The sequence below is a fragment of the Micropterus dolomieu genome, linkage group LG22, assembly GCF_021292245.1.
Source record: "Micropterus dolomieu isolate WLL.071019.BEF.003 ecotype Adirondacks linkage group LG22, ASM2129224v1, whole genome shotgun sequence".
NCBI classification, from domain to species: Eukaryota; Metazoa; Chordata; class Actinopteri; order Centrarchiformes; family Centrarchidae; genus Micropterus; species Micropterus dolomieu.
Window position 1 is genome coordinate 7,929,888 of NC_060171.1, and position 15,480 is coordinate 7,945,367.

The following is a 15,480-nucleotide window of genomic DNA, read 5'->3' on the forward strand; positions in this document are numbered from 1 at the left end:
TTACAGACACGCAAAACTTCCTATTTGACAGGTAGGATGAAAACCATTCTAGAGCAGTACCAGAGATCCCCACCCAGTGCCTCAGTCTGTCTAACATGATGTTGTGATCAGTGGTGTCAAAAGCAGCGCTAAGGTCCAGGAGTACCAGGACTGAGCACATACCTTCATCAGCAGACATTAAAAGGTCATTGGTGACTTTAAGCAGGGCAGTCTCAGTGCTGTGGCTTTTTCAATATTTCATCTAAAGACTGCTTGAAATATTTATCTAGTATTGGCTTGAAAGCAGCGGGGATAAGGAGTTGGGGTCCGGTTTATTTTTCCCCTCGTTGCCGTGATCGGCGCATCTGGGTGACTCAAGTTTGATGTGCGTTAGTTTGATGTTTCCATTCACACTTGCCCATTCTGAGACGTCAAGCTAACGTTATTAGCACATCAGAGACTTTTCTTTTTTTAACCTAACTGACTGATTCGCGCAGAGCTGAATGCCAGAGCTCGTGCACCGGGAACACTTCACAGTACAGAGCATAAAGCTGAACACAGATGTAAACAGTAACGTTACCTGTACTGCCGTATAACATCAGAGTCGCACCAAATGGAGTATATTATGAAGTCTCACACAAAGTATTTATTTATGACATTACAACATTATTTACATCCTACGAAAGGACAAGAAAATATTTAGGACCTTGGTAAAGGAAAATTAATACTTTGGTAATGAAATATAAGACTTTTAAGGCCTTATTTTTGGAATATGAAATTTAAAACTTTAATACTTTTAAGACCCCGCGGGTACCCTGATTAACAAATTAGAGAGCAATATTACAGCCTTTTGCTTGCACAAGGATTCAATTTTAAAAAACAACCCACAAAATGAAAAGCTATAGCTGCTGGTTTTAATACTCAAAAAGTGGTAAAAAAAAAAAAAATAAGTATACTATTATATGAAATTCTAACTCATTCAGATCTACTGGCTGTGGTGGATGAATGAGGATGCAGGGGCAATTCACCCAGGTATCTGTATAAAAGAATGTCCAGTGGACAGCCACTTAAAATAGGCCCAATAACATCCTGTGTTTCACATGGCCAGTCACACAGACGTAAATAAAAACACAACACCAGTAACAACTAACCCTCAACAAGGACAAAGAAATCTCCCTCTGGGATAAACCTCTCAATACCCTCCTTTTCTCAGTGTCCTCTTCCAGCAAAGCTCTGAACTTGGCTGAATAATTAAAAAGCATCCAAGGGCATAATTTGGCTGAAGAGTAGGGGGAAGCAACACTTACCCTTAGCATCCATCTTGAAGATAGAAACAAGTGCTGCATTCACTTGGTTGAACTCTGCTGTATCATCTGAAAGTGAAAAGATTTGATTCTTCAGTAGTCATTCTTAAATCAGCAAATCTGATATCCAGGCAATTATACTGACTGAAAAACAAATTACAACATTAACAATGGACCATAGCTGTGGTTGAAGTAAACACTAGTAAACCACCCCTGTCTGTTTGTAAAAACAAATTCAGGACCTCAAAAGGATATTAAAGTCTTAAGTGGTCAACTTGAGGCAACAAATACCTGTCTGAAGGAGCTGGGTGAGAATATCTGCAACTCTGAGGATGTTCTCGCCAGTTGCAAACCGTGGGAGCTCCTTGATTGCCTGTCGTCGAATCTGGACAAAGACAAGTGCACATACACACACAGGGAGTTATTAGAATGGAATAAAAATGACCATTGTGAAACTATACAGTCAACGGAGGGTGAGTGAGCTTTGTCAGTGAACAAGACAAAGTCTGTACCTGCCACAGAGACCATAAGGCACCCTTGCACACCTGTGTCCTTTAATACTCACCGACACATCCTCATCTTCACAGAGATCAAGCTGAGCATTAATGGCTGCATCGGCCAGTTCCGGAAAGCTGCTGAAGAACTTGGGAATAAACTGCGCAGCCAGGCGCTTCTCCTTAGGGCCACCCTTCACACCATCCAAGATTACTTGGTAGGCATCTTTGTGCTGCAGAGTAAGAAAGATTACAATAATAAAGATGTGCAAGATATAACAGCAGCATCAAGTTATTATTCTTGCTGAACCACACATTACATAATATGGTGTGGGTTCCAGATTGAAAGTGACTTTGGTTCAATGCTCACTGGGACAGCTGTAAATTTTAACAGTGCCTGAACACTGAGTGTACCTGGGTATTACAGGCATGTTTACTACAGTAACGTGGGAATTAGGGCTGGACGATATGGGGAAAAAAATGTTATCACGATAAAAAGTTTCATCTCTTTCGATAATTATCACAATAAATATCAAATCATTATTTGTTTCAAGTTTAAAGGATGATTTTTGCTCATCAGTGAAAGTTGAAGGGACCTGATGGTTAAATCTTCTTTATGGTCAAACCTTGAGGCCAAACAGTTGTTCACAAATCTGAGGTAGAACATTCAAAACAATTATGATAAAATCTTTGTCAACAAATATGCATGAGTAAATTACGTAAAAGCTTTTATCAGTCCTTTTTCCTAAACAAAATAAAAATCTTAATTAAAAAAAAAAAAAAAAAAGTCCTAATTAGTGTATGATTCAAGTGAATAAAATCAAACATTTATTGAACATTTGTTATATTGTTATTGAAAAAAAAAATTATATTGCGATAATTAGTTATTGTTTTATTGTCCAGCCCTAGTGGGAATGCCTTGAAACTAGCCACTTTGAGGTCACAATGAGGACACTCAATTTTTTTTAACAAATAAACATTATTTTTTAATAAAGGGGAGTACTCCTTAGACTGTGAAAACAGTTGCGTTATGTCCTATTGTGGTCCGTTTATTTAGTAACGTTAGAATATATCGCAAAAGGACAACGGAGAAGGTGTTTGAAAGTTTCCGATTGACAAAGACTATTTTCACATTTATGTCAGTTACATAATACATCTATTCAATTGGCATGTGTTATGTGGCTTACATTTCAGGAACAACAGACAAGCATCAATACAATAAGAGATCTCCAAGTAACAATAGATAATAGTAAGAAGAGCTATTACTAGCGCGTGAGGTAAATACCTCGGGAATAAAGTAATTTAGGAGTTCAAATAAACAATTAAAGCGATGTGCACGTGATATAGGGTATACCTCCACTTACAAAACTCTGCAGGTTCACTAACCTGTAAACGTCAAGTATGTGCGATGAATTAAACTCATATTTGAGGTAAAGTAAATTATTTTTCCAAATGTGAAGCAAAGCTCCAAAAGCTTCCAGAGAAACATTATCTTAAATGAGAAGTAACGTTAACGTTACTGCGGTAGATTTGAGTTCACAACCTAGCTAGGCTTAATCTAGTTGCCCTGATTTTAGTTTGAAAGATAATGGGTTTAAATAGTAAGTTTATAACCGGCTGGTTTACTTGAAAGTAATAAATGTCGAGTTAGTAACGTTACCGTCTATATTTAAGGGTCGCTATGTCGAGGCCATTTACATTGGTCACTACGTTACGTTAGCTAGCTACAGCTAGCCTAGCATGCACACAATGTTATGTAGCGTAACTCAACAAAGTTAACACAGTGGAAGTAAAATAAGTACTGCGACAAATCAACTAAACTCTCGGTTCAACTGCGTTGAGACGCGACCAAACTGGGCTTTATTTACCTGGCTGAGGTTGTCCTTGGCATCAGCAAGGATCCCGTAGCTCCGATAGAGATCCTCGATAGTGACCGCCATCAGCGTGCGTCGCCTGCCGCTCACAGATAACAACGACGAGAAAATCGTAGAAGAAAACCCCTCTCGGGTTGCGATTGCTCCGTTTTGGACGACTGCAGCCCAAACAACGCCCTATTATCGGAAAATATGTTCTCTGGTAAAGGGGACGTGGAGCTGAAATTTCGAGAAGCCCGTGAATGAACACCCCCCACCGTCTGTCTTCCCGCAATCTCTGGTGTGGTGGCTAAAATGCTACGGAACAATGAGTACCGTGCATGCGCAGGTTCTTCTTCTTCCCTTTCTTTATGAAATTTAATTGGCGGTTGGCAAACAACGAATTGGTGCATTACCGCCACCAACTGGTACGGGGTGTCGATCAGAAAAAATGACTGGTAAATAAACAAAACAAAATAAAAGCCAACCAAACAAAACAAAAAAACTCATATTCTCTCAGTCATCTTGATTACTCTAAGATAATGAAAAACAATTCGATTGCACTCATCTCTGGAGTTCTTTCTAAGAATATCTATTAATATCTAGTAATGTTTTTTGTCATTCTGAAGTTCTGAATCAGTTACCTTCTTTTTTCATCATACGGCTGATAGCGTACATGTTCTACTGTCACTTGTTAGTCACAGCCGCCTGTGTTATTATTACCTATTTTGAATAAAGTGCTGTTTAGTCCAGTGTGTCCAAATCTAAGTCTTAATATGATTGTATCATCTCTTCTGTTCCTTCTTGCACATCTCATTTCTCCCAGTTTCGTCAGAATTTTTTAAAACCACCGTCCTTTCCTCTCTTCCTCTCATTGCTTTTGCCATATTTTCTTCAGTTTCAGTAGTTATGCTCTTGATCTCTGTTCTACTGATGCTAACTGCCACATCAATGTATTTTTTTGGTCTCCTTTTACAACCTTATCTGCTATTTCATTTCCTTTGATGACAATATGTGGTGGTACCCACAAAAATATAACTGCAATGCTCATCATTTGAACTCTACATATTGTTTTATGTATTTCTATCTAAAATGTCTGGTCTGCACGCGCAGGTTTAACCGACCATGCAGAGTAACAACACATGTGACCACTAGTGTGCGCTTAAGTGGTGCGCAGTAAAATCAGTCATGTTTGAGGGAAATAAAATAAGATGCGTTGAGTCCCTTTTTTATTTTATGTACTATATTTATAACTATAGGTCCATCTTGGGGCAGGCTGAGGTTCATGGGAGATGGTCTGTTTAGTAATTTCTTCACCTTCATCTGACATATTGTTTGTTATACACAGTAATGTGACCCGTGTAAACTCTGAACACTGTATTTGACCTCTGACAGCGAGAAAATATGCATCAAAACTGAAAGTCAGTGCAAACACTTTTATTGAACTAATTCCCCACAACAACAATTCTGTACAAGCAATTTCCGCTCCAAATAAAATGTTTCTGGCATAAAATTTTGATCCAAGATTCAAGAAATGTGGTTTCACAAGAATCTTATTCCTGCTCCAAACTGGACCCCATCACATATCCTGCAAGGACCGCAATAAAAATTGGTTGAAATCAAGATCAAAACAAAAAAATCAGGTTATTTCCAGCACATGGTAAAGACAATAGACATGGGACGTATGTCTCTTCAAAGAGTGCTCTTATCATGTGTACAGTATGTAATGTTCTCATGTGCATCTACATGACTGTACAGAAAAAGTGCTTGTTTGTGAAAGAACGTGCTCCCAACTTTGATAGAGCAAGGTTTTGACATTGCTCAATATTTACTGTAATTGGTTTAATAAGCCCTTAATATTTCACACATGTAAACCGATTTGAGACTTACACTGCAAAAGTTTTAGAGACTGACCTAGACAGGCAGTTTCAATGTGACTGTTTAGTCTATGCTAGTCTTTAATTCATCATTCATTGTCTGTTTGCTGGGGGGTATTGGAAATTATGTTTACCCAGTGTGCCTTAAATGTCTTTCAAGTAAATCTGCCTTAAATTAAAAATCCTCATACCTGCGATTAGCAAACATAACCAGCCCTACCTGTCTCCACTCTGGACTCCCATGGGAATGCAGTAATTCAGCTCCAGCCTGGCAATGTTCCCCAAACGCAGCACAATGCCCAGTCCATATGACCAACGGATGCATTCCGCCAGTTTCCTCAAATGTGCTTGTGGCCCCTCACCTGAGTAAAAACAAACACATAACACATCAAGGCTAACCCCTGTCCAAACCTGAACTAGATGCGAGTAAAAATTCAAATTCACCCAATCCTATTTAATGAATTCAGTCATAAATGTCGAAGTCTGGTGCGTTAAACATAAACCTTTAACTGACACTACATTGATTCCGACTACTTACCATAGTTAAGGTTACAAAGGTTTCCGGCATTGAGGAAGAAGTGTGTTCTGAAGAGGTCACCAAAGCCCCCCTTGCCTGGTCTGAAGGGTAGAGGGGTGTAGAGGTGGAGGCCTCCAGCCCAGTAGCCCTCTCCTCCCAGGTAGTCACCTGCCATACCAGTAATACCAGCACACAACCCTTCACTTAACCATCAAACTTCACTCTGGTTACCAAGAAACTCAGCCAAGTTAATGTCTCACCTTCACTCTGTGGGCCCATACTGTACATACTGAATCCCCTGATACTGGTGGGGCCGCCTAGATAGAACCTAGGATGTCGACAAAGAAACACAAAACAAGACATAATACAGTTATAAGTTTTCTTTGAATACAAAAGAAGCCTAAAGTTTTTTAATTTAACTTAGTTTTATGGCTACAGTTGGTCTAGTTCAGAGGTTTCACACTGTAAGGTGAAAGGGAAAAGTACATGCCGGTGTTCTGAAAACAACTAATAAAATGTACTCTGAACATCCAGAAATCCACTTAGAAATCATAGAAAAAGACACTTTTCAACTCCAGAACCAGCCTAAAAATCAAGAAAATCAAGACCGGTTTTGGTCTCGTCTCGGACGCAACCATATTTGTACTCAGTCTTGTCTTGGTCTCGGACTCGGGTATTATTTCAAGACTAGTCAAGACCATAACTTTTGGAAAATCAATAAATTGCTTTTGCATTGTGTGATTAATTTGTTAACATCCCAACGTGGATGTAAAATGTATTGCTACAAATGCAACCAATAACCCTAATTAAAAATGTGTTGTTATGAGTGTCACCCCTCCCGCAATGGTAAGCATTGGAAAAAAAGTGTTGAATAAAGATGCTTCGTTGATTTCAGCTCTTAGTTTTTGTATGTGGGTGTTTTAATAGGAATGTGGATCTTTCAGATCAATTTGAGAAGTACCTATCATCTCGTTCCACATTTTATTGTGTGTCATGTAATGTGGGGAACTGGTCTTGGTCTTGACTCGCTCTCGCTCTCGATTTGGTCTCAGCCCCTAAAAGTCTTGGTCTTGTCTTGGTCTCGGTTTGGACGGTCTTGACTACAACATTAGTGCCAATTTGAGGAATTGTGAACAAGTATAAGCACAAAATAAATACAAAAAAAAAAAAAAACAGGGCTCAAATTGTCTCTTTTTTCTCTGACTTCAAAAAAACACGGTTTCTCTATTTCTGTACCTGTCTGCTATGCTTGTTGGCCTGTCACCGATGGGTAGGAGCAAACCACCCCACAATGAGGCAGAAAGGACCTGGAAGAGTGTGTACACAGAATGACAGAAGTAACAAACTAAAGAAGTATGTAAAGTTGTTGGGTTTTTTTAACATAAAAAGACAGACTACACCAAGGTTTTTGGAAATTAATCTGTTGGTCATTTGGTTAATTTAACAGACCATTCTCACAAAAGCCTGGGTGTATTACTTGAATTCTTTACCTAGCAATAAACTATGATACAGTATTGTACATTAATGTAATAAATCTAACACTTCTATATCCTGTCAGTTATACATGGCCAAGTAAAACAGCTTAAAGTTAAACTGCATTAAGTGCCTTTAGATGAGAGTTTGTTAAACAGCTGAAATATAAAATGTAGAATCTCACTGAGTCCCAGAAGAGTGTTTTGTTGAGCTGAATCTCAAAGTCCTCTTTCAGGAAACTGGCATCGCCCCCAGTGTAACCAGCAAGTTCCTACACCACCATAACACAAACAGTCAACCTGGTGTACCACATCAGTCATGTTGTTTTCATAAAGCATTTTAAAAAATCTCTGATTTAGTGTTACACAACTAACCTGATGGATCTTCAGAAGGCCACCTTTCCTGGGAAGGATGGACGAGTTTCTGGTGTCGATGACCATAGCATGCTGAAAAACAAAATGGCACCGTTCGGCAGCCAATAAAAACTTCACATCTACTGTATCATACAGGCTATAGTCAAATCTTCAATTTAAAATAGAAGACAAATACTGAAAGTGAGGACTTGAGGGAATGGCCACTCTCCTCCCGGACGGCAAATGAGGCAGTGCGAGCCAGACATCCCAGCTCTCTCCACACTCCCTCCCACTTCAGTGTTTGGCTGGTCTTCCAGACAGGGAACTGTGGGTGGTAAATTGATAGTAAGACATAAGTTTATTTCTTTTGTTTGTACAGATATCTTGCAGTAAATGAGCATACAGTATACATTGTTTGAAACATAGTAACTGTCCTTAAAACACAGGAAAAATAATGGCTCTGTGAAAGTCTGTCAAGGCCTATTTCATAATCCATCCATATATGACAAGTAAATGTTAGTGCAAAACAGATGGTCTAAAACAAAGTCCAAACTGGACTTTATGGTCAACAAGAGATTCTTTTCAGCTCGTTTCACTTCCTCAATGAGCACGGAAGCAAGAGAATCAGAACCACAATTTTAATTGCACAAAATGTGAGAAAACAATAGAAACCAGTATTTACGCTCAGTTCTGCAGAGATGCCTCGATCCGTCTCCCTCAGGGAACTCCATGGAAACTGACCTGTTACTTTGTAGATGTTCAGTGAGATGCTGAAAGTGAAAAAGAAATTAACAATGTCAATACTTTAATAGGATCCCTTTGTGATTACAAAATATATCCATATACATTTAAATTTACTCATCTGGCAGACACTTTAATCCAAAGCAACTTATATTTGACAAACAACATACAAGCATCAGTAAAGTAAGAGATCTATGAGTAACAACAGATATCAGCAAGAGCAGCAATAATACTTGTAAGAGCTATAAACACATAAGGCCTCAATGGGATAGATACCTAGTGGAAGCAATAAGAGTTAACAAAAACAGTGCAATTAAGACAAGCAAGGTGTAAGGAGAGAGAGGACGAATAGCACAGGAAGTGCATGTTAGAGGTTATGGATTAGAGGTGTTCAGAAGTGGTGAGTTTTCAAGAGCTTCTTGTTAGTTCGTTCCACCATCATGGTGTTACAATATCGAAAGATATGAAACTTTTTATCGTGATACCATTTTTGGCCATATTGTCCAGCCCTAGTGCATGATGGACCCAAATCTATTCATAGTTTTCAGTCATGTGACATGCGCGTTGACCTGGAGGGCAAAACACGGACCAACAAAGTGGCTCACACCGCAACTCCCCCGCAGAGATGCCGCAAAAGCAATCAAATTTTATTTGGATCATCTTTCAACTTAAGAAAAAGAAAGACATGAACACAAACTGCAAGTATTGGGCATATCTGATCCATATAACGTTACAGCATCCGCTGCTGCATTTCTAGCATTAAAAACCAACAGGTCCCTGCCGCTGCTCGACTGCGGTAATTTTTACTTTTACCTTCTGGGGAATCCCTCACCTAACACAGCTCAGGCTCGTCTCCTCGATTAGTAAATCCGAAATCACAACAACCATCCATCATTTTGGCAACACAAAAAGTAACAAACTCAAAGTAACAGTGTATCACTTGCATATTGGTTGGCAGGCAATGGAAATTAACGTCTTTTTGCTCTCCAAGGGAGCTTTTTCATTGGAGTGTGACGTCACGTAAAAACTATGAATAGCTCAAGTACCAGGAAAGTGACCTCAACCACCATTAAATGATGCAGTAATATGAACTGCATAACTTATAGCAAAAGAAAAAGCCTTCCTGCACATACAGTAAACATACATACATACTATGTATCAAGGTGATAAGGCCCAAAAAAATAATTTATTTTATGAAGTTGTTCATATCTTACTTGCGTTCAAAGTGTCCTGGTTGGGGTTTGAAGAAGGACAGGCCGTAGGATGTCTCTTTGGTCCCGTAGGAGAACTGGAAGGTCAGTTTCTCTGCCCGACCCAATACATTGGGTAACTTCAGGCCCAGTACCTGAAATTAAAGCGGGTGAGGTGATTAGGGTTTCCATTCTGTATTTAGAGGCAACCAAATTAATAACTGAAATTGGTAAACAAGTGTATTAAGGCCAGCGCAGTGTGACGCAATGATTGAATCCAAAACAGTATGTGGTCTTTCAGAAAGTATCTGGTGACATGAGCCATCACAGTGCTCACCATGCTTCCCTCATTGTTTCCGACCATGGTGTTGTAGCTGCCTGTCATACGTCTCAGCTCAGTGACTTCAAACGTCACGTCGAGGCCGTTGGGAAGAGCATTTTCACCTAAAGAAAACAAACATCAAAATGATTTTATGTTAAAACAATGAGAGGGGTATCTCCTGTCATGATCTAGGTTTGTCATTTGTTCATTAATTTGGAAATGTATGTGTGATTGACAGTACCTCGTGAGGTGTCAATAACAACTTCAACTTTTCTGAAGATACCGAGACGCAGCAGCTTCTGTCGGGCTTCATGGGATTTTCGCATCACCTGCACAACAAATTGAACCATGTGTTGGTGCTACTCACAAGCATAAATTGAACAAGCATTAATTAGTGCAGCTGTTTTAACATGCACCTACATCAATCAAGTTCTTTGCCTGGAAAACTCCTGCGATTTCATAAGTCAACAGGTCCTCCTTGGTTCTTCCAAGCCCATCTATGTGCACTCGTTGAACCACAACCTGAAAATTAAGAACATTAAAAACATCCTAAACAAAACACAGTATATTCATGTCACAAATAAATCTATTAAATTATTTAAGTCCACTAAAGCTGCTGGCCTGGTTGTGTTTTAGATACAGATTAAATAATTTAATTTACAGCCATTATACATTTTTTTTTAGAAGTGGCTATTTTCTAATAAACTGTGGCATGGACATGAGGCAAGCAATGCCTGACTCCTACGCTGGCAACGCACAAACATAATGTGGAGGCAGGTCTGGCAATGTGAGAATCCTATTGAGGCAGTCTGGTGTAATTAAGGTCTGGAACAAAACAAATCTTACATCCTTGTTTTCAAGAACTTCATGCTTTGGCTCCAGCTCAGTCTCTGGAGCCTCGATGTCGTCAGCTTGAACTCCTAGCTCTGGCCCTCGCATGGGCAGAGGATCCAGGCTCTGCAACGCAAAATATGAGGGGGAACATTTTTTAATTATATTATATTAATTATATTCGCAATCAGAGGTCATACTGTATTTTACCAATCAAATGCAAAAAATAGAGTGTTGAATCAAAATATGTTAAATACGGGTCTACAAGATCAGGGCTGTAGGTACCACTGAGGTCATGTCCTTGGAAATATTTCTTGACATTTTAAGGGTTTATAATGACAAGAAAAGGAGTTTACATTCTATAAATACACACAGATTATACATGTTGGATATTTAAAAGTTGAATATCTTATTATTGCTTGATCTACTGACCATTTTCTTGATTAATCATTTGGTCTGAAAAGTATCTATCACTGTTTCCCACAGTGAAAGATGACTTCTTCACACGTCCGTCGAACAGACCAAAGTCCAAAGATATTAAGCTAACAAAGATATAAAACATATAAAAGCAGCAAATCATCACATTGGAGAAGCTGGAACCAGAGAGGGATTGACATTTTTGCTTGTAAAAAAGACTAAAAGATTTATCGATAAATAAAACAGTTGCTGACTAATTTTTAGCCAATCGATTAATTGTGTCAGATCTACACTACAGCATAATGCAAGGAGATTTACATTTAAATTTTTTAGTGTTTGACTGGTGACACACTCATTTCATAAATGCACTAAGCAAATGGGAAATGTGCAGGGGAAATGGAAAACTACTACTAATCACCTACTTATTTGGCTAACAAAAACATATAGATGAATTCTAGTTATATTTTGATTTGACTGCAAGCCTTTAACTACAAGTTTAATTTTCTCATATGACGTTTCTTTATTAATTTAAAAAGGTATATACTGAATGTGTCAAATATAACTGAGGGGCCGTGATTGCATTAATTCTTGTTAGATTCAAAAAATTGCTTTGGCAACATTGTTTAACATAAATATCGATGCCAATAAAACTTCCTTAATTGAACTGAATTTAATATATATAACGTTTGTGTTTTTAAAATATGTACAGAACAAATGGATAAGACTAACAAGTAAGTAAAATGTTATAAAAAAAAAACACTAAGAGTGTAGAAAGCACATGCTGTCAGTCAGTGGAGAAACAGCTAACTTAGCATCTCTCATGCTGTCAATTTGTGTGAAAACACGCAGCAGACAGACTCTTTACGTTTAATTGTTAAGTTAAAACTTGATTGCCTGGTTTAGTAGAGAGGTAGTGCAGTGTCTTGTCACAGAGCTGAATGTCTGAGCCTTGTTGAATGTACAGTATGGGCCTTTCCCTTCACCACAACTGCCGAAATAAACATATAAAGAGGTCAAAATCTAACTTAGCAAACACGTTTACCGGACTTATCCTTACCCTGGCATGGACGGTGCCCATGCTAAGCTCCACAGGGCGCTGTCACAATAAAAATGGGCGAAACTTTGCGTGAATAAAAGACTGACGAACGTAACCTTACAAGTACCCGGAGAAAGTCGAAGATGCTCTGTATAAGGAGGCGGCCATGTCACTTCCTGGCCACGCCCTCTGTTGCTGCGCGTTCAACACAACAGCGCTGCAAAATGAGGGGAAAAAAGAAAAATGTTTTTAATTATGTTCAAGAAAAAGTATTCTAGATAGGTAGGTAGGTAGGTTTATTGTCACAATATAGCGAGTTATAGAGTGAAATTAACTAACTCCATTCTGCTACATAGCAGACAGACTAGTACTAATAGCCTACTATGAATGTTATTATTTTATAAAATATTAAACTATAATATATCATATCATTATTAAATGTATTACCAATGAATACAGCTACTACTAATAATAATAATAATATGTTTATTGTTTAAAAAACTTTGAATCAAATAAAATAAAGAGCTTAAAGAGATAGAGATCATTACTGTCAGAGATTATGTCATTTATTACTACAGGCAGTTTATTGTAGAAAAAATTGTTGTTTTAAGAGTAATCATTATTATACACTACACTATGTTCATAATCAGATTTTATGTTTCAGGCCAAGGTCATGCTGAAGAGTAAACAAAAGTATGGTGAAAACATGTCAAATGTACAGTATCTTCTATGTAAGGGACCTTATTAAACTGACCAATAGTGTGAGATTAAATTTTTTTTTTGTTTAATTTCAATAAATAATAGAAAGGGAAAAACATCATTCAGAACTGCGATGTAGAGCTAGGACGTAGACTTAGGATGTGAAACCTGTTGTACTTCTCCGAGAGCTCTCAATTAACAGCCTCCAGGTTTTAGAATAAATCCCACAACAACATGCAAATGTTGACTTTATTCTACAAAGTGGTGAATGCTTGAATGGAAATGAAACTACATGAATCAGAATACATGTTAACATTAGCAGTTTAATAACAATAATTATATAAAATGTGCTCATTTTATAAAACACAGCTACAGATAAAGCCAAGTCCAAATGACAACATCCAAACGTTATATCTATATATAAGTTCACAGTTATTCATACGTTGCTGAGCATCTCTGCAGGCCTTGCATCCTGTAACAACAAAGCAAGACAAAAATTACCTTTATAATATGGTGAATTTTGTAAATGCTACTGAATATTATCTTTGTCATGCTGTTTAGATTGTACAAGCTACTCTTACGCTTCTGTTTTGAAAGTCTCATGGGATATTCTGTCTTCATTTACACCTTCAGGACACTCATTAATGTCTTTTATGCCCAGTGTGGTCAGAGCTGTGGGGAAAAAGCCTCTCTGAGTATTTGTTTTAGTCCACAGTGTCTTATAAGCATAATTATTGGTTATAATACAAAAAGACTGAATACCTGACAAGTAAATGCATTAAAATATAGCTTATTATTTTGGTTGGTGACCTTGGTATTATGTTACTAATATAAATAATGATTGTGTATTTAATTATATTGAGAGTGTGTACAGTGTCAATCTCTCTGCCCAAGAAAGCCTAATAGTGTCCATGTCCTATGCTCACCCTGCTTGTATTGGGCAAAAGTGATGTATTTTTGGTTAGCGGGGTCCAGTATCCCAAACACTGCATTCAAGTTGGCGTTGTTGAACAGATTCGGCCCTCTCATACCACTCTGCTGAGAAATCTTCAGCTGTTCCAGTTGCTCAATAAGGAACTCTCTGGGATTCTCTGAAAGAACAAATCAATCACAATAAATCACTGCTGTTAAGGTTTCTATGCTGTGTTTATGGTGGCCTAATAAAGGTTAAATTATTTAACAATTTAAATTATTTCAATAAACTGGACAGCCAGGAGTTGATCCTTAATGTCCACCTCCAGTTAAAGAATAGGCATACACAAAATATGTATTTAGCATAATAGCAATGCTATTAAATTGAAATTACAACCGCAATCATAATATCAAGAATTGGGCTAGGCCTATGATAATCCTGCAGTCCTAGACTCTCTCTCCTGTCTTTGTGTAGCAAATTGAGTTTATTATTATTTTACAAATAAACGTGTCTCACGGTTTGGTCCGATGCCTGCCTTTTCCAGACCCTCAGCGACTTTAATTTTAAATATCTTTTTGTCCCCACCAACAGTGACCTGAAATATCCGCCCTTGACTTTAGGGAAGGTTTGCAGTAACCAAAATATTAGGATTCAGAACAACAATTTCAACAGAATAAAACCTAAAATAAACAATAGTAGAAATATAGCAATGTAAAACTGATAATATATTTAAATAAACTTTATACACTTGGGTATGTCCAGCATAGGAATAACGTTGACAACGTTTGTGCTGTGTTAAAACTGTAGGTGTTAAATTACATTTTAGTTTGTTTTTTTTAGTTAATGCTTGGGTATGTATGTTTACTCCTATTTCCATTTTTTTCATCCTCTTTCCATCTGGCACCGGGAAAGTCAGAAGAACGAAACTCTAATCCAGCACAGATACAGTTAGATAAGGTCATTTGTGACTGGAAGGCTAACCAAAAACTTGTTATGGTCTTTCGTTAATACAATTTGAGCTAGCGTTAGCTTACTAATTAAGCTATTACTAAAGAACTAGCGTTTTTCAGCACAGTGTGTTAGGCTGTGTGTATAACAGAGACTAAATAAGCTCTAACCAGGTCTGTAAAAGAAGAGCATGCTGGTCAGGTTGTCCATGAGCTCGATAATTTTGTGTTTCTTGAGATAATCAGCAGCATCGTTTTCTCTCTGCGTCGCCATCTTTTCCACTTCACCTTTGTTTGAGCTTGTTGCTATGATACGCCAACACGAACGGTTGAGGCGTCAACACAAACAAACACACGTAACGTTACCTGTGTGGTCCATCACAAATACAAATAATCCTGACCATATCACTTTTATGAGCCTAACCGCAACCCTAACTCTAACATTAACCTAAAACTAAAAGTAAAGTCAAACTTACAACAACAAAATGTCTTGGTGTTGCTTCTTTTGTCTGACAAACAGCCTCCAAACCCCAA

At 37.9% G+C, this 15,480-nt stretch overlaps 3 protein-coding genes across 14 annotated transcripts in view; 1 reads left to right on the top strand and 2 right to left on the bottom strand.

Moving 5' to 3' along the window:
- Nucleotides 1-3,962, bottom strand: part of LOC123961976 (apoptosis inhibitor 5-like) — a 6,881-nt gene extending 2,919 nt beyond the window's left edge. The window contains exons 1-4 of the mRNA XM_046037832.1: nt 3,646-3,962; nt 1,849-2,010; nt 1,575-1,668; nt 1,287-1,352 (exon numbers count right to left, since the gene is read on the bottom strand). Coding sequence (XP_045893788.1) covers nt 1,287-1,352; nt 1,575-1,668; nt 1,849-2,010; nt 3,646-3,717 — 394 coding nt within the window. The 5' untranslated portion in view covers nt 3,718-3,962. The remainder of the gene's footprint in view (nt 1-1,286; nt 1,353-1,574; nt 1,669-1,848; nt 2,011-3,645) is intronic.
- The window catches only part of LOC123961955 (inositol hexakisphosphate and diphosphoinositol-pentakisphosphate kinase 2-like), a 318,451-nt gene that overhangs the window by 29,642 nt on the left and 273,329 nt on the right, over nt 1-15,480 (top strand). The gene's annotated exons all lie outside the window — the stretch shown is intronic.
- Nucleotides 5,052-15,271, bottom strand: samm50 (SAMM50 sorting and assembly machinery component). Of its 6 annotated transcripts, none has more exons than XM_046037798.1 (20): nt 15,118-15,271; nt 14,013-14,177; nt 13,668-13,758; nt 13,529-13,558; nt 12,515-12,604; nt 12,246-12,339; nt 10,950-11,060; nt 10,524-10,625; nt 10,345-10,432; nt 10,119-10,225; nt 9,806-9,936; nt 8,533-8,620; nt 8,047-8,175; nt 7,872-7,943; nt 7,682-7,768; nt 7,261-7,331; nt 6,285-6,352; nt 6,046-6,201; nt 5,728-5,869; nt 5,052-5,218 (listed from the first exon to the last, which is right to left on the bottom strand). In XM_046037798.1, the coding sequence occupies exons 1-20, from the start codon at nt 15,218-15,220 to the stop codon at nt 5,173-5,175; spliced, it is 1,971 nt and encodes a 656-aa protein (XP_045893754.1). In that variant the 5' UTR covers nt 15,221-15,271; the 3' UTR covers nt 5,052-5,172. The 6 variants fall into 6 exon arrangements, with proteins under 6 accessions (XP_045893754.1, XP_045893755.1, XP_045893753.1 ...); XM_046037799.1 differs by having other exon boundaries at nt 6,046-6,192; nt 12,509-12,604; XM_046037797.1 differs by having other exon boundaries at nt 12,509-12,604.

Excerpts from the sequence above, each read along its gene's own strand:
- samm50 (XM_046037797.1), bottom strand. The coding sequence starts at position 15,220 with ATGGCGACGCAGAGAGAAAACGATGCTGCTGATTATCTCAAGAAACAC. Across the intron at positions 10,626-10,949 it reads AAGTTCTTGAAAACAAGGAT|GTTGTGGTTCAACGAGTGCA; the intron begins GTAAGATTTGTT and ends CTTAATTTTCAG. Across the intron at positions 6,202-6,284 it reads TATGGGCCCACAGAGTGAAG|GTATGGCAGGTGACTACCTG; the intron begins GTGAGACATTAA and ends CTGGTATTACTG.